Below are 20,196 nucleotides of genomic sequence, written 5' to 3' on the forward strand. Positions count from 1 at the left end.
TAGTCATTATCAGGGAAATTATCTGGATTACATGAGTGGATTTGTGAACATTTAAGAATAAGGAATTCAAGTGTACATAAAAGATCTGGAAGTGTAATGGAAACACAAGCAGCAACGGGGTCTGGGAACACAAGGACCAGATATGAAGACATGCTGTAACTTCACTTAAGTTCACAGAGATGGAAATCACTTTTAATGTGAAGGATAAACTATGCACCTATTTTATAGCCTGGGCATGCACACAAGCAGAGACATGCTCTGAACTCACATGAATAATCGACACTCTGCCACCCTTCTTAGAAGCTTGTGAAGAATGGTAAACAACATAATACCTACAATTTATACAACAGTGTTCCAAATGGAATAAAGCACTTCATACTAATAAGCTCTAGGCGACTAGTGCTAACAGAGTGGGGCAGGGAGAGAAGTGAGCAGTATCCAAACCACAGCTGACCTATGTGCTTTGGACATGAAGTCAGACCCCACCTGACCTGGAATACCATTGTCTTCACTTTGGTCCTGAGGGTCCTCAATCACTCACTCCCTTCTCCAACCCCTGTTAAGTTCCTCTGCCTTTCTGGAGCCCTCAGATCAGAATCTCACAATCTGTAGGTCCAAAAAGCAAATCCTTTTTCTACCCATTCTATTAAAAATATGGTTCTGATATTGCATTCATTTTTTTTGAAAAGTACAGGCTGATAGAATATATTTTTTTTCAAATGAACTTCCACTCTGCACCTGCAGTTTTCTGAGGGCCATTCACAGGGAGGATGGGATCCAAAATGAACATTGACAATAAGTTAGTTGGGCTATTTGGAATTAACTGAAGTCTAGAAATTTAAATAAAGGCAAACACTCAAGCCTCCATTGCATTTGTTTCTTTCATAAAATTTTACAATTACCATGGATAAAATGTTCAAGGGGAAAAAAAAAATGGGCTTCACCATTCCTCTGCTTCCTCTGTCATCTTCAGGGGGAGTCTATTAAGTAATCAAATGAAATGATGCCAAGGAGTGACAGAGGGTAATACACAAGTCCCAGTCACATTGATGTTGGTCTTAGTGTCCTTGTCATTAAGTAAATGCCAGATCGTGTGGTTTTCTTTAAACATACACTTCAAAATTCCATATGCACAAAATCACGTACGTAAAATGGATATAATTTTCAAAAACAGAAGAAAGGCAGTATTCCTTTTTAAAAAAGGGGGTGGGGTGGCAGAAATGAGCTGTGCTCCTCATTACAAACATCAAGATGTCCAAAGTAAATGGGACAACTTTTGAGGGCAAGCCTTCTACTCAGGTCTCCAACGGAGCAGCAGTGACACTTTCAACAAAGGAACCAGAGTCCTCATTTTATGTTCTGAGTTCAGTAGCTCCTAGGTGGCCACTCTCCTCCAGAAACAGACTGACCATCCAGGAATTAACATCTCTATAGGGAGAGACCCCCCCCATGACCTCCTTTTGTAAAAAGAATTTTTAATTGAGGTATGACACATGCAATTAAACACTTGGTAAATGTATATGTGCACTGATATTCTTTTTTGATACATCTACTCTGCCATCTAGGTAACCAGACAGAATATTGCCTTCAAGCCCCTTCCCAAAGGTAGCCTCTTTCTGACCTTGTCATCAGTTGAGTGTTGCCAGGTTTTGAAGTTGATACAGATGAAATCATATATCTATATATGTCACATAGCGTGTTGGAGTAGTTCTCTTTTGCAAGGTTTGAAAACATTAACAGGACTCTGAGAACCGCATAAAAATGCAAGGGCTCTATGAATGAATTATTCAGTAATGCTCATTTCGGCCTATTAACAGTCATTTCCAGGTAGGAAATGATGAGACCTCACAGCAGAGAGAAAGTTAATCAAAGGACGCACCATAGCTACTTCCCCCCAAGGTATCAAAGGACACACCTGCAGCAATGAACATCAAGAACAATCAAGCGCTTCTCATTCTGGCCCTTAATAAGCTGCTTCTTGGAACAACTCTGGTCAAGAGCACCTGCTAATGGCAGAGCACATTTGCTCTATGTCTGGGGGTGGGCTGAGGCAGGGGCTTCCCTTCCCCATAACTCTCAAAGGGACAATGCCCGCACAGACTCCTTCAGCCCTTGGTTTTTATTGTCTTTGATCTTCAAGAAGAGCTTCCACCAGAATTACTCTGCCAGCACCATCTCTACAGAGCTGCTCACCACAAAGACCCACTCAGTTTCCTGGTGGCCACTACACTGGTGTGCCTTTTATTGTGTGTGCTTTCTAATTTTTTTTTAAATTAAAGTAACATTGCATTATATGCTTCTGGGCTACATCATTATAAATCAAAATAAGTTTACCACTGAATGTCTAATTCTTTCAAAAGTCCAATCCTTCACAAATATTTGACCCCTTTGACCCAACTGACCCACTCTTCTCTCCCTTTCCCTTGTGGTAACCATTCATTTGGTATGGTTTTAGAGGTTAAACAATATTTGTTTTGGCTTTATTTCATCAGTCCTTTGTTTTAGTTCTTCATGAATAACCTATGAGCAAAATCATATGGTGTTCAAAGTCCTAGAGTTGTTTTATAGAAGCAACCCAGTACAAGTCAACATTAAGTGTGCTGGTTGTCCTGATGGCTCCCTGAAGAGTGTAACCCCAGGGCCATATGTCCCTAAGACCTCAGAGAGAACCTCGCTAGAACCCTACTTCGGTATTTTCAAAGCTTTGACATTGAATTTACCATGTTTTGGCATTTAACATAGTTAAAGAAGAGTGGTCAAAATATATTTTGGACAATGTACCAACAAAGAATAAGAAAAAAGTAAGGTGTTTCCCTCCCAGTGGCTTAGTATTGGGCTTTGCCCCACAGTGCACTGAAGAGGGCTTATGTTGGGATCATCATCTAGATGGGACTTAGGTTTTCTCAGCCTCTTTGTGTGCTTTGTTTTACCTCTAAACTGTATCTTGTTTAAAGAATCCTCAGATGTTCTAGATAAACCGTAGGTCCCTTAAAATTCTCTAGTGGCAGGGACTCAAGATGTAATCTTAGCAAATCCTTTCACTGACTACTGAAAATAAGGATGGTGGAATAAATAAGGATGGTGAAAATTGGATAAGAATCAGTAAAAACCACTTAGTAAATGGCAGAATCAGGACTAGAATTCGGGAGCAGCTGAATGCGTGGTTCCATTCCTTACCTTTGTGGAGGAATGCATTATCAGCCTCGTCTTCACTCCCTTCTTTACACAGAGCTGAAATCAAGATGCTAACCAGGGTTCATTCTCATCTAGGGGTTCAAGTAAGAAAGGATTTGCCTTTTGACTTGCATTGCTCTCAGCAACAGTCAGCTCCTTGTGGCTAGTGAACTGAGAGCTTAAGTTTTGGAGTGTGGGGGTTACCGGCTGAGGCCACCTGGACAATTAAAGGCCACGCAGGTTCCCAACATAGACACTGTTTCGGCAGGTTGCAAGAGAGAGAGAGGATGTAAAGCAAGTTTGTTGGCGCAATGGAATCTCTTGTACTACATTGTCACAGAAGTGATGGCCCATCTCTGGCATATTCTACCGGCCAAAAGCAAGTCACAGGTCCCACCTGCCCTCAAGTGGGGTGTGCGGGGATGGGAGGATAGCTAATTCAAGTGCTGAATATTAGAAACCGGGATTTTTGGTGATCACCTTGGAATTAGCCAGTTACAACATTACAATCCTGAAATTCTACTCTTGGATGTAATCCAAGAGTAATGAGGTCTAATATTCACCTAAGACAACTCCAAAAAATGCTCCCAGCAGATTTACAAAGCACCTTTATGCACACTGCTTCTCCGGAAAAGTGCTTGAAATTCAAACCCCTCTCTTGCTTTCCACTCAGTACTCTCTCTCTGACCTTGTGCATAGTTTATTCCAAAACCAATCAATTGTTCCTGCTCCCAGCTCAAAGACTACTTGCTCTTTGATATACTGCGGCACTTCTGTTTACTACATTCCAAGGCTGATTCCAACAGCAGTGTCTCCCATTTTCTTATTCTGAAAAAAAGTAGAGCTTCCCTGTTTAACACAGGAATGCCTGTGACAAAATGTTGCCTCCAATTCTCAGTGTTCACCTTGAGGTAAAAATACCATTATCCCTGGTGTTCTCATTATTACTCTGAGTTCCTTTATATACAAACAGCAATGATAAGGCCTTCCTTGGGATCAGCACAAGAATGTTCTTAGCTGCTAAAGGCAAACAGGATTTTTCCTTGTCCCTGGCCCCACTCAGAGCAAGGAAGGAGACTTAGCTGGCACTTTGCTTTTTCCTCCTTGGCCAGCAGAGCAACCTTCTCCAGATGGCAGTTTCTTTGGAAGCCACCCTCACAAGAAACAGTCTTCCCTTGATGGCCTCACCCCTGGAGAGCCAGGAGGAAAGCCAGGGTGTGCAAGCATAAATGAGAGGTGAGGAGAGACGTAAAATACAACAGGATATGAGAGAGCACACCAGAGATGCCGCCCAGAATGCAACCTGCAGCATGGCTGTCTCATTCTCAGGGAAGGCCCTCAGACTCAACAGATTTTATTTTATAGGTTCCAAGTTAAACATGTAGAGAAGCAGGCGGTAACTCTAGAGCTCTTAAAGCATAGGCTTTGTTTGTCAAAAGAATCCTGGAACCTGAGATGAGTCCCACAGGGACTTCTTATTAATTTTATTTAAAATTGTAAAACAATAAATTGGGGGCCCTCCTTGCTGGCTCAACAGGTTAGGAATCAGCACTGCAAGCTGGCTGCAGCCACTCAGCCGCTTCAGTGCGGGTTCGATCCCCACCCTGGAGGTGATCCACATGGGATGGCAGACCTCTCCTAACCTGCCCACTGCTCCTCTCAGCAGTATACTTAGTCAATCTGTCTGTTCTGTTCCCCACACTGTCTATGGTGAAGTATCTTGCCTCCCCTGCACCTCTGGCTTATACCCCAGTTCTGTATGAATAAATAAATAAATCTTAAAAAAAAAACACAATAAAACAGATAATGGATTACTTAGCATTGAAATATCATCAACATGTTCATTTCAGGCATAAGTATAATGATTTGACCTCTGTGTATACCCATCGTCACAGTTAGTGTAGCTAGTGTGCGTCACCACTGTCAAGATGTTTTTCGTGTGAAAAGAATTTTCATGTCCACTCTCTACAGCCTTCAACTCTCCAATACAGCATTATAAACAGGAAATGCCATGCTGGACATTACATCTTTAGCACTTATTTATTTTATAAATGGAAGTTAGACCCCAGCAGGACGGCTGACACACAGCAAGGTGTACAAGTTGGTTGCGTGCAGAAGCAAGTACACGACCCTGTCGTCTCAGTGTAGGTCTTAAAACATGCTCAGGTGATGAGCATGTGGGAGGAACAGATATTGCCCTTATGTCTGAGATGGACTGAATTGCTCCAACAGAGCACATACAACGAGCAGCTAACAAACAAAACAGAGGTCTCTCTTTCTGGAGGCTGGGGGTCTGAGGCCGGGGGTGCCAGCAGGGTTGGGGTCTGGTGAGGGCCCACTGCAGGATGCTGGCTCATTTGGGCCCTCTTCTCCCTGAGCTCTCATTTGGCCTAAAAAGTGAGCCAGCTTTCCTGCTTCCTTTTACAAGGACATGAATCCCAGTCTTGAAGGCTCCACCTCATGACCCACTCAGGCCCCAAGGAACCCGTTAGGCCATCATATTGAGGTTTAGAATTTCAACACAGGAATTTGGAAGGGACAGAAACATCCAGTCCGTACCCCGTTGGCCTGCCCTACCTGGAATAGAGTGCATAATGCAGAGCACCTGGGAGCCAGCGCTGCCTTTGAAGACAGGAGCCTCCATTTTCCCTGAGGACTCTTGTCAGAGTTCACACAGTTCTCCCTGCTTTTTGACCACATTCTGATGTCATATGGGCAAGGATTGCAATCTAAAATAGAACCATAAAATATAAAATAGAGAAGCTCATGCCTGCATCCTAAGAACTTAGTGAGTGCATACCTGACTTACAGAAGACAGAACCTTACTTACCTCCTGAGCAAAGAACATCCACCAAGACTCCTCTCCCTCCTCAACTGAGGAATCCCTGTGTGGACACTGGACAGACTTCCCCTTTCACTTTTTGTCCACAAATACAACCTGCCCTGAGCCGTCAGGAAGCCTTCTGTGTCTACAGCACCCTTCCAAAGGCAGCTCCCCCTCTGCCTCCAAACAAGCTCCGCTTATGGTTATTCCGGGTTGTCTCAGTTTAGCTATTTAGATTGATAAAATAGCTCTAAGCCAAGTATAGAGTAGCTCCCTCACAGATTTGGGCTATGTTTGTCATTGGCTGGAATAAAGTTATTTTTATTTTGAAAATATTCCCCTTTATAGAGATTATGACAAATGAAGTCAGGAGGAGAAAGACAAATGCTGATGGTGTCACTTAGAAGTGGATTAGAGAGAAAATAAGTAAAGGAACAAATAAAGCCAAATTTAGGAACTAACCTCTGAAAACAGACTATGGAGTTGAGGAATGCAGAGGTGGGGGGAAGGGGAAAGCAAAGGTGGGGAGCACAATAAACTAAGGTAGTGGAACAAGGGTCCTCAGGTGGTCGGTGCATTATCATGATAATACTTGAGGGGAGGGGCTCTGTTCTCCCAAAGTACAAACAATATAAACCAACATTACCTCCATAAACCAATATTCCTCTTTACAAAAAGCTTGAGAAAACAATCCAATGAGCACACATATATCTATTGCACAAATTTAAATTTCATTTTATCTATTTTTTATCTATTAGCTATAATTATTTTTGTTAAACTATTTAAAAGTATATTACAGACCTGACACTTTATCCCTAAATACTTCAGTATCTCTTAAGAATAAAGACATCCTCCTACATAATCACACTATTACCATCACCAGGCCCAAGAAAAATAACAATGGTCCCTAAAATGATTAGCAGCAATTCAAATTTGTCCAATTGCCTCCAAAATGTCTTTTACATCCATGTGTGACTTTGTGGTTTATTATAAGAAACATAAATTTTGTTTCTTTCTCCATTTCCAGCAAAGAGTTTCTAAAACGTGTGGAATTTCCTAAGTGATAAATAAGAGCAATAAGGATAAAGTGGTATCTTTTGTTATTCATAAGAAGCTCCTTTGCAACCACACTAGTGTTTATGTGAATGAGGGAACTTTTGCAAAGACCATAAGGATGGGATGATTGCCAAAGAAACCAACTGTAATTAGAGGGTTGGACCTGTCAGTTCCAGACCCCTCTCCAGAGAGGTCAAATCAGTAGCCACTGGCCAATGGTCTACACAGTCAGACAGGTCAATGTAATGATGTCTCCATAAGACCTAAGAGGATGGGTTATTGAAAGCCTCCAGGTTAAAGGACACACAGAGACAAGGGGAGGCTGGTGTACCCAGAGAAGGTATAGAAACTTCACAACCCTTCCCACATCACTATCTTATGCATTTTTCCACTGGGATGTTTTTAAACTACATCCTTTTATAATAAATGATAACCTAGTAAATAAATTGTTTACATGAGTTCTATAAGTCACTTTAGCAAATTATCATGCCCAAGGAAACTGTAGGAATCTTTCATTTATAGCCACTTGGGCAGAAGCAGAGTTAACACTTGGATTTCTGATGTAGGGCTGGGTGTGACGTGATGGGGGGCTCACTGGAAGAAGCCATCTCTGGGTAGAGAACATCAGAACTGAGGCAAAGTATAGTGTCTATAAAGAGCATCACAGAATTGTTTAATGTGAAATAAAATACTACATTTTTGGCCCCCAGACATGTCAAAAGTGAAATACTGCACAAAGAATATTGTGTGAGACATCTATAAAGAGGAAGGTACAATTTTTCTTTACATTACATTGTCTGTCACACACCTTTACCTGAAAATGCGGCCTTGGGATGTGGAGCTCTAAGCCACTGGAAGATAACTGCTATCACTTTTTAGCCTCTTAGCAGGCATTAAGTGGTCAAGGGTGCCTGAGGCCTAAACCACCTTCCTTTGCTAAAGGAACCAAATCAACCAGAGAAAACAGGCCCTAGGGATTGATTTGAGTAACCTTAACCCACTTGCTGACTGTTAGGGAAACATCCATCCAAAGATGGCCAGACTTACAAGAGCAGCACAAAGAAAAGGTGGGGGCTGAGGAAAGAAGCAAACAAGACAGCAAGAGAGAAGTGAGACTGATCCCAAAACTCAAACCTATCCTAGCTCAGTCTCATCTCTGAGTCTTTGGTTCATCCACACCAGGCCAAGTGTCTCCAGGACCAATGAAGGCAAGAAATGGCTGGAAGAAACTCCGTTTCTTACCGTTCTCAACATTATGCAAAGTAATGGTCATGTTAATCAGGATATTTTGATTTTTATTAATAAATAAATAAAAGGTAGAGATATTCTTTAAAACAACATTCATATGAACTAGACGGTTTCTCATCTCTGAAGATGAACATCCAGAATAGGTTCAAAAGAGCCTATTCTCTCTTTTGTACTTCCCTATTCTATTAAAGGAATTGGAAAAATCACATAATGCACAGCAATGTTGGGGGCAAAAAAAAAAAATGGTAGAGCTTGAAGGAAAGCCCCAGCCCCTCTGAGTTCCAGTCCATTGCTATTTCACAAGGCTTTTAGTTAAAGGAAGAAAAGCATCTCATGCCAGCTTTCTTTAAAGCAGAAAGAAGCAAAATGCCTGCAGCATAAAACATCAGTGAAGAAATGTGCTGGGTTAGTTGCTTAATCTCATCAACCCAGTTAAAATCTCTGTTGTTGCACCATTTCATGAAAGAAGAAAAAGCGAGGTCTATCAAATGAACAAATTAGCATTGAATTTAGCAGCAACATTCCAGATTCCACAGAAGAAAAAGAAGTTTCCTGAGGCTCAATATTCTACCCTGCTGCTAATCAGTTGTTCATGATGCCCCGCAATGAAAATATTAACCAATGCCATTAGGGTTTAGTGTAAGGCTGGTTAATGTTGATCCAAAATACCCCTGGGCATTTAGTTAGGGAAGTACAAAAAAGAAATATGGAGGCTACCTGTGTGGACAGACTGACAGGGATCATCTTGTCTCCCCTCTAGGTATTGTCTAGAACATAGTAACTATGCCATAGAGAACATGTATCTCTTAAAAATGAAGACATTTGTTGCCCTACTTCATCCCCCGACCAGGGCACAAGTAAATACTATTTGACACTTCAGTGAATGAACGATGAATGAATGAGTAGATTATTAGAGGGAGGGTGGGGCAGTGAATACAGCCTTCACAATAGGTTCCAGTGTTTCACCCGGAACTTACTCTGTTGTTCATCTGTCAAATGAGCGCCTTTGTGAGGAGTGTATGAAGTTTCATGCAGTGGTTTTCTGAAGCCCTGGCTGGCCCATGTGCTTTTCAAGAGGGAGATATGGCAATGAGGTCTACATGGAAAGGCTCTTACTCCCCCTCCCAGCGACTATATTGGAATTGCTCAGAATAGTCTGAGAGAATCACAGGATACTTTATAGCGTACACACAGAAAAACACAATTATAGGTAGAGAAGTACAAAGTTTTCCTAGCATTTCAGGATAAAGTATATATATTTTATTTACATGAACTGAAAACATACGCACTGCATAAAATATGACAAGCCTATGAAAGATATTTATGTTGAATATTTAATAAAACCAAATGTTGACTTAATATTTAAAAGTGTAAGTATAATATATACAATGGCTGAGGTGAGAAACTACACTTAATAATAAATACAATGGCTGAGGTGAGAAACTACACTTAAAACCTACATGGTGTTGTGAACTGCCATTACTCAATAAAAAGAAAAAGAGAAAAATGCATAAACCCTTGAAATCCATTGTTTTAGCTTTTCACATTTAAATGGTCTTCAAACTATTTCAAAGGGCATCAAGTCTGTCCTAGATAAAACTGCTTTATTTTTCCTTTCTTTTTTTATTTTTAAATTCATTTATTTTTTCAACATTTGAAAAGTGTTTCTTAAGCTCCCACACATGAACGGCATGAGAAAGAGGCAGCAGAAAACCCAACTGTGTCATACCTGCAGTCATAATTATATTCGTTTTTTAAAAGAAAAGAATATTTTAACTTACATTTATTGACAATAAGTAGAGTCAATTTCTTATGAGAAAAATAGGGAAGCAAAGTCAACATTCATTAAGACAAACTTTCTTCCAACCATTTGAATAAAGCTTTGGGGACATGCACAGGTTTTTATTAACACTACATAGTCACAAAGTTGATGGTGAAGGATAAAAATAATCTGCTAATGGATTTTTATCTAGTCAGGTACAGTAGATGATCCATGGCAGATTGACAAGAAGAAAATTTAAATGTCACAGAAAACATTTGTCAAAACTAGAAACTATTCTGAGAAGTTACAATGACTCTATGCCTCAGGATTCCAAAACAGCCTCTGGCTTTCTATGCAGAGAGTCACAGGAAAGGAGCAATTTGTTTCCTACAATCACAAATACTATCATAAATTAAGGCTGCCTTAAGCTACATGAGAGAAATATGTGCCTGTGTCCTAGGCAATTGTTCAAGGGCTTGTCACTATCGTTAACCAAAAGAATTTACCAGATGCCTAATTGTACATGCTCCATTCTAGGATCTGCTATAAGATAAGTAAACAAACCAGTCTATTTCTCTGCTGATCAGGCATGCTCACCATTGAAATGAAGCAAAAGACAGCACGTGGAAATCAAGTCCATCCCTGTCATGGGCCAAGAAAATACTTTACTGATTTGGGGCCTCTGGAGGACCCCTTTTTCGAAGTCCTTGGGAGAGGGATGTTTCTGGATCTTCTTTAGCTTAACTGTCAGTAAGTGATTTCTTACTCTCAGTGGAAAATCTCTGATATATACATCCTTATTTTGTATTACATGAGTCTGAGTAGAAATGGCTCGGCTATCTTATACCAATAAGAATCTGCATTGAGGGAACAAAGCCCAGCATCTGCTCACTTAGCAGGAAGGGGCTGCTGCTTTGCAACAGGGGGGTCTCCTGGAGCCTGGGGCAGGAGCTGTGGCAAACCTTCGCCTAGGAGGGAACCCGGACATAGCATGGAGCTGCGGTTGCCAAGGCTCACTCTGACTGCTTTGCCCAATTTCCTGATTTTTCTCTCTCTCGAAACCAGCTTTCTCTACTTCTTCATCCACACAGAAGCCAGAAGACCCCCTCACAGCACCTCTGACTCATAAGATCACTCCCAGACTAGACCACAATCTCCTGGATTTAATTTCAAAACTAAAGAGGAAGGCACTGGTTAACTGAGTGAGGATGTGTGCTGGGCTATAGGGGGCCCCCAGTATCCTGGGAAGATAGCCCCAAAGCTGTCAGATCCCACTGTTCTCATAGACATGGCAGCAATTTGTTCCCTGACAGTTTATCTTTGCCTGTAGAGCACATTTTCAATTCTCATTGATCCATTTTCTCTTCTTCCTTGGGCTCTGTTCATTTTTTTCCTATCATTTCTAAAGTGAGATTATCAAAACACTGATAACATAAACTCAAGGAGTGTGACTCCTTGTGGATGCTTTTAGCTGAGTTTTGGGAAAGACCCAGGAGACTGAGCAGTGAGGAGTTTTATGCAGAATAATTCTGAAATGTCCATATATTGCGTGTGTGTATGTGTGTGTGTGTAAATGGCCTTTCATTAAATCTAACAACCGTTCCTGACTTCGGTGCCAGGGATACTCTGTAATCTGGCGATCAAAGCACCTCAGTTCTATGTGCCAAGAGCCACACTGCAGGCTGGAGAGACAGTGGAGAACCTGCCTTCCCAGAGCTTTCCTGCCAGCAGGTTTGAGGCCCACACTTAAGCTGGTCATGACACAACCTTAGAAATGCAACAGCACAGCAGGAGCCACCAGAGACTCTGCTCCCTGAAGATGAGAACGGCCAGGTCCCCTTCACACCCAGAGGTAAGGGGTTTCCAATCCCTCCATGATCTGAGTGTACCAGCCTCCGTGTTGCCTTAAAATAGAATGCTTCTGCATTTCAGTTCTTTCAGCTCTCAGAAAACTATTTGCTAGATTGTTAGCGTGTATTCACATTCAGGAATAAAGTTTACTCTGAGAAACTACAAAATATTAGACTCGATGCTCAGGCCACCCTACCCTCACCACCATCCAACATTTAAAAAGAAATCTTTTCAATCTCATCTGTCATATGCCCAGCTCCATTCCAAAATTCATTTTTACAACCAAATTATAAATCTATTACAACTGGGTCATTTTTGAATTGCTGACCTGACCTTTACTATTTTGGGAGGTTCAAACAAAAACGACTCACCATGAATTCAATTATACGATGAGCCACTGCTCCAGTTAGCACTGGTGATGACGTCAGCAGCCTGTACTCAGTGCTGTCTGAAAGCACAAGGAGAGTGGGAGATAGCCCTTAGCCCTTTCCCCTCAGTCAAGCCTTTCATACAACCCCTTTCTGACCTTTGAAACCTGGAGGATCTTGAAATATGATTTCCTCGTAACCAAATTAGTTATTCAGTGCCCTACAGTTTTTCAGCTAGAACTATAAAACCTCCACCAGATAAACTGAGTTTTGTCTGACCCTGGGCTAGGCTCACGTTGTCAATGGCAGGCTGGAGTGGGCTAGATATCGAATGGTTTTTTGGGACTAAGCTAGGCCACTATCCACTCGACAAATGATTTAAAAATATATGCATTACCATTTTTAAAAATCATTTTTATCTGAACATGTTCAGTATAAGCACCACAATGTAGTAATAACTCTACTCAAAAGACCGTTGTTCCTCATTTTAAGCAGTGCCCTTCCTCCACTCCCCTTCCCCAGAGCAATTCCTAAAAAGTTTCCTTACTTAGAAAAATATTTGAGAGCTCACTATTTGAAAACACCCTTCAGGGAAACCTTTGCAAAGTGAACCACCTCTGTTAAATGTAAACACATTTTATTTCCTAGATGCGGGCCTTTGTTGAACTTTGTTTCTTGATAAAGGCACAGCTGTGCAGTGAGCCACATCTGCACATCTGTGTTTTATAGTTTAGCTCTATATTCCCATACACAGTAAATGCCCCAATATATTTTGCTAAATGAATTAAAGGAAATAAAGACCATTTATAGAATCTCCTTCATCCCATGCAACAGCCTCCATCTGGGGGCTCCCAGGTATGCTCCTTCCCTTATTCCCAGGTCAGGAGCCTGAGCTGGATGTAATCTATAAGGATGGCTATTTCTGAACCTCACTTCTCTTTCCTTCTGCAGCCTGCTCTTCCCCTGGTGTCTAGCCCAGAGAATGAGAAAGGAAAGGGGAAGCAGAAGAGCTTCCAGTGGGTCATTTCTCTTCTGCTCTGGTATAAGGTGGGAGAGAAAAGAAAGTCATTAAGGGAAACTATCTATATCGTTCTTAATTCTAAAGTACTTTCTCTGAGTTATCAATTTATGGTGAGTGGGTGGGAATCATTTTAGTCACAGATGCAACAGGTTCTTTCAGGAGGCTGCCTATTCTAACCCAGATCATTATTAAAGTGTAAAAAGCAGTCCAGGAGTAATGAAGAGAGGTGGTCAGGAACTCAGGAGGCAGGTCCTATAGGTTAGCGCTACAGAAAAGAGTTCACTTGAAACATAAATTTAGGACTAGGGTAAATGAAGGGTTCTCCTAGAGTACACTTCCTGGGGACATTGTCTGGAAACATGCTTAAATGTCACAACCCAGATGGGGCATGATAGGGAGGCGGCACCTAGGTAGCAATAGAAGCAGGGTTGCTGCTAAATATCCCATGGTCATGCCATGGCCCCACAATAAAGAGTTATTTAGTATAAAGTGTCAATAGTGCTGAGGCTGAGAAACCCTGGGCCAAACTAACACTTGCTATCAAGAATTCTTGTCTCATCTATATTCTCAAAGCCGAGGATGCCGTTACTGATGAAAGAATAAGGAAGAAGTGAGGCGCTTCCAAACTAACAGGAAGTCAGCATAAAGAGTTAAATGAGACAAATCACTACAGAAATGTGTGCTAAAGTTCTCTCCCTCTCCCTCCCAGAGGTCAATCTTTCAACTGCATTCATTCACTCATTCAACAAATATTCACTGAGGAGCAACTACTGTGGGTCACAAGCTTTCTGTGCTCTGTGTCCACTCCCAGCCAGGAATCCCAGGAACCTCCAGGAATACTGCCCCAAAGTTTGATCCAGAAATGCAGACTGTGGAGCCTGGCAGACTTCAGCCTCCAAAAGAGGAACCAACCTGACCTTTCTACCTACTTGTTTTTATAGTTTAGTGTTTAGCTAAATGTTCCACAGAAAGCATCTCTCTAAGACCCAAGGGCCTTTGGATTTTTTACAAAACAATTCCTTTTCTCTTGTCTAGAGTGAAACTTTCTCATTTCACTCACTGGATTGAGAATACTGAGCAAAGGTCACACCTGCCCCCATTCACAACAATGGCATCACTTATCTTAATAATCCACAACAAAGTGGAAACCAAGAGGGTAAAAAGAATACTTGGTCAACAAAGTAAGTTCTGCTGCTATAAAGGCAGCCAACTTAAATCTCTCAAATCATCTAGAAAATGGTTACTCATTCAGTGAGGACATAGATCACTTGGAAAGTGACTGAAAAGTGGCATAATAATGTTTAGGATGAAGAGTGAACATCCCATAACTTGCCCTGGGGATGATGAGACTATTTCTTTTGTTCTCATCTCTCCCAGTTTGTTGAGTGTGATTATGAGTCAACAAATAAGATATCTAACTGATACCTACATACATATAGCCTCATTATTAATTTTCTCTACTTCCGCGGAACTGGCAAAACCATCACATGGCTGCCCTAAAATGTTTCTGGCTTTATTAATAAAACATTAGCTTCTCTAAATTTAAACTTAAAATCCAATTAATGCATCAAAATGTCAGTTATCACCTAAAGCATTTTAGTAAAAAAAAAATGGTAGTACACTGTTGTAAAGTATCAGCAATAAGGAGAGTGGAATGTGCTGATTTTATTCACATCAAACTGACCACTGCAGCCTGTCTGCTAAAATTTACTCCCTCAGTGAAGCCCCAGAGAGACAGTTGTAAGAATACTATTGCCAACAAAGGGACTCATTTTCAATATGGCTGTATTAATGATATAGATGATTATACCAAACACCCTCAACTCTGCTATAAGTGTGCTACCAGCTTCAAAGTCACAACCTCAGTGCTAATCTCTGCAAAGCATACAGGGTCAACTGCAAACAGAATTGCAGAGATACACTGTAAGATGTTTTCAGGCACTAAACAGAGGACTTCGTGAAGACTAATTTGTAGCCCTGTCTTTAGTTATCAACAGCAGAAGATTATAAATTAATAAAAAATTTCAAGAGAAAGCAGATATGGAGTGGCTTATTCTTATCCGTAAGATAAATCATTTCTAATAGGTTTTCATTCTTGTTATTACATGCCTAGTATTTTCCACTGAAAAGTCTAGAACTTGGCCCCTTTTCTTCCGTCTGTAATCCAAAGCCCATTTATCAGCTACATTTTAGCAGCAGAATCAGGCGATTGGAGGAGACATAACCTTTTAAAGGTTTATAGAGAGGTGAATGCAATCACCACAGTTCTTTAGAAACAAGTAAGGGCATGAAAACAATACATGAAAATCCTGTTTGTTCCTGCAAATAACCTAAAAGTAACCTGCTAGCTTCAAATATACCATTGACCTTTAGCTTAGTGTCAAGGGTTTAAAAAAAAGGCAAAGAAAAGCATATTTTTAGAGCCCAATATGATTAAACTACAAAAACCTGACTTTCCCCCTAAGGACCAATAAAGTATGCTCCAATTTCAAGCAATGAAAGGTAAACACATATCTCAAAACCATTAAACTGTTAGTCTTTTTTACAAATGGAATAAAGTAATACCCATTTCTTACACTGGCTGAGGTTGTAAGTGGCAACCTCTTTGCTATGTCAAAAGATAGTGATGGAACCTCCTAATTACAATTACAATTATAGGTTTCCAAAGTGAGAGAAAGACACGTCCACCAAATAGATGCGGCCCACAGGAATTGTCTTATGACTGATGACAGCATCGCCAAAGCCATCAACGGGGTCCTACTGGCAATGCAAAGTTTCAGCTGCTCCACCTGGCACCAACCATCTCTCAGGGACCAAATGCCAGTATCTAGAATGAACTGAAGTAAACCCCACCATGCGGGCAGATAAAGACCTAGGGCAGGGAGTGGGATCTAAAATGTCGGCCCCAAGAATTGCCCTCCACCAGCCCGGCCTAAGAGACAAGGGAAGAGTTAAAATCCACAAATCCAGGAGCTAAGTCTGCAGTCTCTAACTAAGCCAGCTGAGCCCTGATGTGAGGCACGGTAACACTTTCAGATCCGCCAGGATGCCACACAGCAGGGTCCCTTGACTTTCCAAATGCTGTCTCTCGCAGAGTGATACCTCAAGAGCAAGGGATAAGAACAGAGGGGTGTGTGGGAATACTGGGGCTGTACGAGAATGAACCAGAAATTCCCAAAGGTCCTGAAGAACTCTGTCTCAGGACCCCCTCCCCCAAGTGCCCAGGTCTGTATCTGCCGGCAGAATAAGGGGGCAGACGCTTCCCTAGGGGCACCACCCTCGGCTGCTGTCAGAACCATCGGGAGGGCTGAATGGTGGACGAGGGAAATGAGATGAGGGGTCTTACTTTTGTAGCTCGCTGCCCAGGGCTGGTAGCCGTAGTAGCCGGTGATGCGCAAGATCCGCTCCTCGATGGACGTGAGCCCCACGGGCCCGCTGGTGAGGTCCTCCACCGAGCGTGACCATTTCAGATCCTCCTTAATCGCCTCATCCACCACCAAGTATTTCAGCTGCCGGAGCTGGGGGCTGATGTCGGATAGTCTCCGGGGGCTGACGTCCGGTGACCTCCTCATGCCACTAAGATCGCAGGCAGGTGGGCGGGGAAGGGGAGCAAGGACAGAGAACGGAGGGATTTGGTAAGCAGCAGATCCCCCAACTAGCAGAGGCGCGGCCCAGGCTCTTCGGGGGCAGGTGTTCCTGCGGGGTCGGCGTTTCCTCCTTGCCACCGCCCGCCACCCTTCCACCTCACCCCGGCTCCTTCGGCAGCCTGGGCGTCGGGTCCCGTCTCCAGTGCCCTATCCTGGGTGCCTCAGGCAGTGCAGGTTGGAGCGACTAGCAAGGCAGAGGATGGATTAAACTTCCCGAGCAGCCCACTGCGCGCTGTCCCTCCCGAGCCCCGGTCTGCCAGTGCCGGCTGCAAAGGGCCACCCCGGCGTTCCGCCCGTCAGCCCGCTGGCGCACCCACGCCCAGAGAGCTACTCACACGGTGATGCTTTTGCCCCTGGGTGCGCCGCCGGGAAACTCTCGGATCCCCATAGGCAACGGCAGAGTGGGGCCGGGAGCTCCCAGACTTGAGGCAGAGGGGCCACGGCCCGAGCAGCAGGCAGTCTCGACGCGGGCAAGGTGGGCGCGCAGCCCGCCGAGGGTCCGCTGGGCGCCGGCCGCTCGGTGCCGCCTGTGCGCGCCCGCGCGGGTCGTCCCCGAGCGGCTCCACGGCGTGCGGCACAGCGCGGGCGCGGCAGCTAAGCCCGGCTTCAGCCGGTCCGCGGCGCTCGCTGCAGCGAGCGGGCAGTAGGGGCAGTGCGGACGCTGCGCTTCTCGCAGGTCGCGGTCGCCGCCGCCGCCGCCGCCCTTAGCACTCCCCCGGCGCGGGAGCCTGGAACCCGCTGAACACTGGGTTCGGGGCGCGCTCTCAGGGCACCTGGGAGAGCCGGATGGGCCCAGCCGGGAGCGCCGGAGCCAGCTGGGGGCGCTGCTGCCCTCGTAGCGCCGCCCGGGGTGCGCTCTAATCAGAGCTGGCCCGGAAGCCCGTGCTGGATCAGTCACCCCAGAGGCTTGGGGCGCGCTCCTCCTCCCTCTCTTAAGACTTTCCAGATCCTACGGCTCCCGGTTCAGTAGTGCAATTCAGCTTCAATCTCTTAATCTCCTTCCCTGTTCTAAAATAAGTAAAACTACTTGGAAAAGCAGAAACCTGGTTTCCGCATCCACATAAATCATGGCCAGAATGCCGAGCAAATAAAAGGCATTACATACACAAATCAGAGGCACATGGTGAATTGATTTATTACGCTGTGGGAATGGTTCAGTGAGGCCTGGTCCTCAGAGAGCTTACATTCTCGTGGATGACCCGATTACTAAATCCGTTCGTTCTTTCTTCTATTTCCATTGAATTCAGCCTCTAATGGCATTTTCCAAGTCGTTCACTCCAGAACACCTAATCCCATTTCATGGTGTTATTTTTCATAGAGCAAATTTTGAAAATACAGAACTATGTAACGAAGGAAATACCCATTATCCAGTTCAAAACTTCTACTTTGAGTCTTAAGTGTGTTCTCTTCCAGTTTTTGAATGAAAACCTTTCCCCTTCCCCCAAAATCCGAATCCAATTATACACACTACTTTGTGTTCTTCTGTATCTGAATTTCCCCATGTACGGGCAAACTAGAAATAAAGAAGAATGTTTTCAAATTAGTAAAGGATATCTACAAAAACCTATAGCTTCCATCACAGTAAGTAGTAAAAAACTAGAAATTCCCCTAAAATGAGGAGCAAGACAGGCATGTCTCCTCACCACCCCTTTTCAGTACTGTACTACAAGTACTAGCAAATGTCATGAGTTAAGAAAAGGAAATTGAAAACATACCTATGAGAAAGAAGAAGAATCTCTGTTCATAGATGATACAATGTCTACCTTGAAACCTTCAAAGAATTGACCACATTTTTGACTTTGACCAAATGTAACTTATAGCAAGTTTACAGAATACAAGATTAATGTACCAAAGCCAACCAATGTTCTACGTATAATGAATGATTGAAATTTGTAATTAAAACATAATATCATTTACATGCACACAAATGAAATAGTTAAATATAAATACAACAAAATATGTGCAAGGTATATATAGAAAGTCACAAAACTCTGAGGAAATAAAATCAAAGAAATAAATAAATGGAAAGATATTCCATGTTCATGAATAGGGAGACTCAAATTTTTAAGGTGCCAGTTTTTTCTAACTCGATGTATAGATTCACTGTGGAAGCAATGCATTGTGGGACTGAAGAAAGAATAGACAAGTAGATGATGGAGCAAAATAGCTCAGAAAAAGACCCTTCACAAGTAGAATCAAATGATCTTTGACCAAAGAGCAAAGCCAATTCAGAGGAGAAAGGAAAATGTTTTTGAAAATTATGCAGCAGTAGCTCAACATCCAAAAGCCAAAAAAACTGATCACAGACTTAAATATAAAATGCCAAACCTTAAAATAAAACAGGAAAAATTCTAGAGAACTTAGATTTGTTGATGACTCTTTAGATAAAACATCAAAGGCATGATCCATGAAAGAAAATTCACAAGTTGGACTTCATTAAAATTAAAAACTTCTGTTCTGCAAAAGACACTGTCAGGGGAAAGAGAAGACAAGCCACAGAATGACAAAAAATAATGTGCAAAAGATATATCTGGTAAAGGGCTATTCTCTAAAATAAGAAGTCTTAAAACTGAACAGAAGAAAATGAACAACCCAATTTTTAAAACTAGCAAAGTATCTGAACAGACAGGTCACCAAAGATGATATGTAAGTTGCTGATAAGCATAGTGAATGATGCTCAGCATCACACATGACTAAGGAATTACAAACCCAAACAATGAGTGAGAAATAATTACACATCCCCCTTGAATGAATAAAATCAAATGCTGACCAGATGTGGAACAATAAGAATTCCCATTCATTGCTGGTAGAAATGCAAAATGGCACAGAAACCTTAGAAGATAGCTTTGTAGTTTTGAATATAGGCAAATATCCTCTTATATGTAATTCAGTGAACACACTTTGGTATTTATCTAAACTGAATTAAAAATATATGGTCATACAAAAAAACCCTGCTCACAAATATGTAGAGTATCTTAATCATAATTGCACAACCATGGAAACACCTAAGATGACCTTCAAGAGGCGAATGATAAACAAATTTTAGTACAGATATACAATTCAGTAATATAATTCAGTTATTCAGTAATATAATGAGCTATCAAGACAAAAAAAAGATACAGAGGAAATTTAAATGTATATTACCAAGTAGAAGTTTATCTGAAAGGCTATATAGTATATACTGTATAGTCCAACTATATGACCTAGCAGAAAAGGCAAAGTTATGGAGACAGTGAAAGTGAAAT

At 42.3% G+C, this 20,196-nt stretch overlaps 1 protein-coding gene across 1 annotated transcript in view; it reads right to left on the reverse strand.

The window, feature by feature from the left end:
- Positions 1 to 17,412, reverse strand: part of SLC35F3 (solute carrier family 35, member F3) — a 352,675-nt gene extending 335,263 nt beyond the window's left edge. The window contains exons 1-2 of the mRNA XM_004691127.2: positions 17,287 to 17,412; positions 16,651 to 16,880 (exon numbers count right to left, since the gene is read on the reverse strand). Coding sequence (XP_004691184.1) covers positions 16,651 to 16,880; positions 17,287 to 17,339 — 283 coding nt within the window. The 5' untranslated portion in view covers positions 17,340 to 17,412. The remainder of the gene's footprint in view (positions 1 to 16,650; positions 16,881 to 17,286) is intronic.
- Positions 17,413 to 20,196: the final 2,784 nt, after the last annotated feature.

The sequence above is a fragment of the Condylura cristata genome, unplaced genomic scaffold, assembly GCF_000260355.1.
Source record: "Condylura cristata isolate star-nosed mole 26May11 unplaced genomic scaffold, ConCri1.0 scaffold00030, whole genome shotgun sequence".
NCBI lineage: Eukaryota > Metazoa > Chordata > Mammalia > Eulipotyphla > Talpidae > Condylura > Condylura cristata.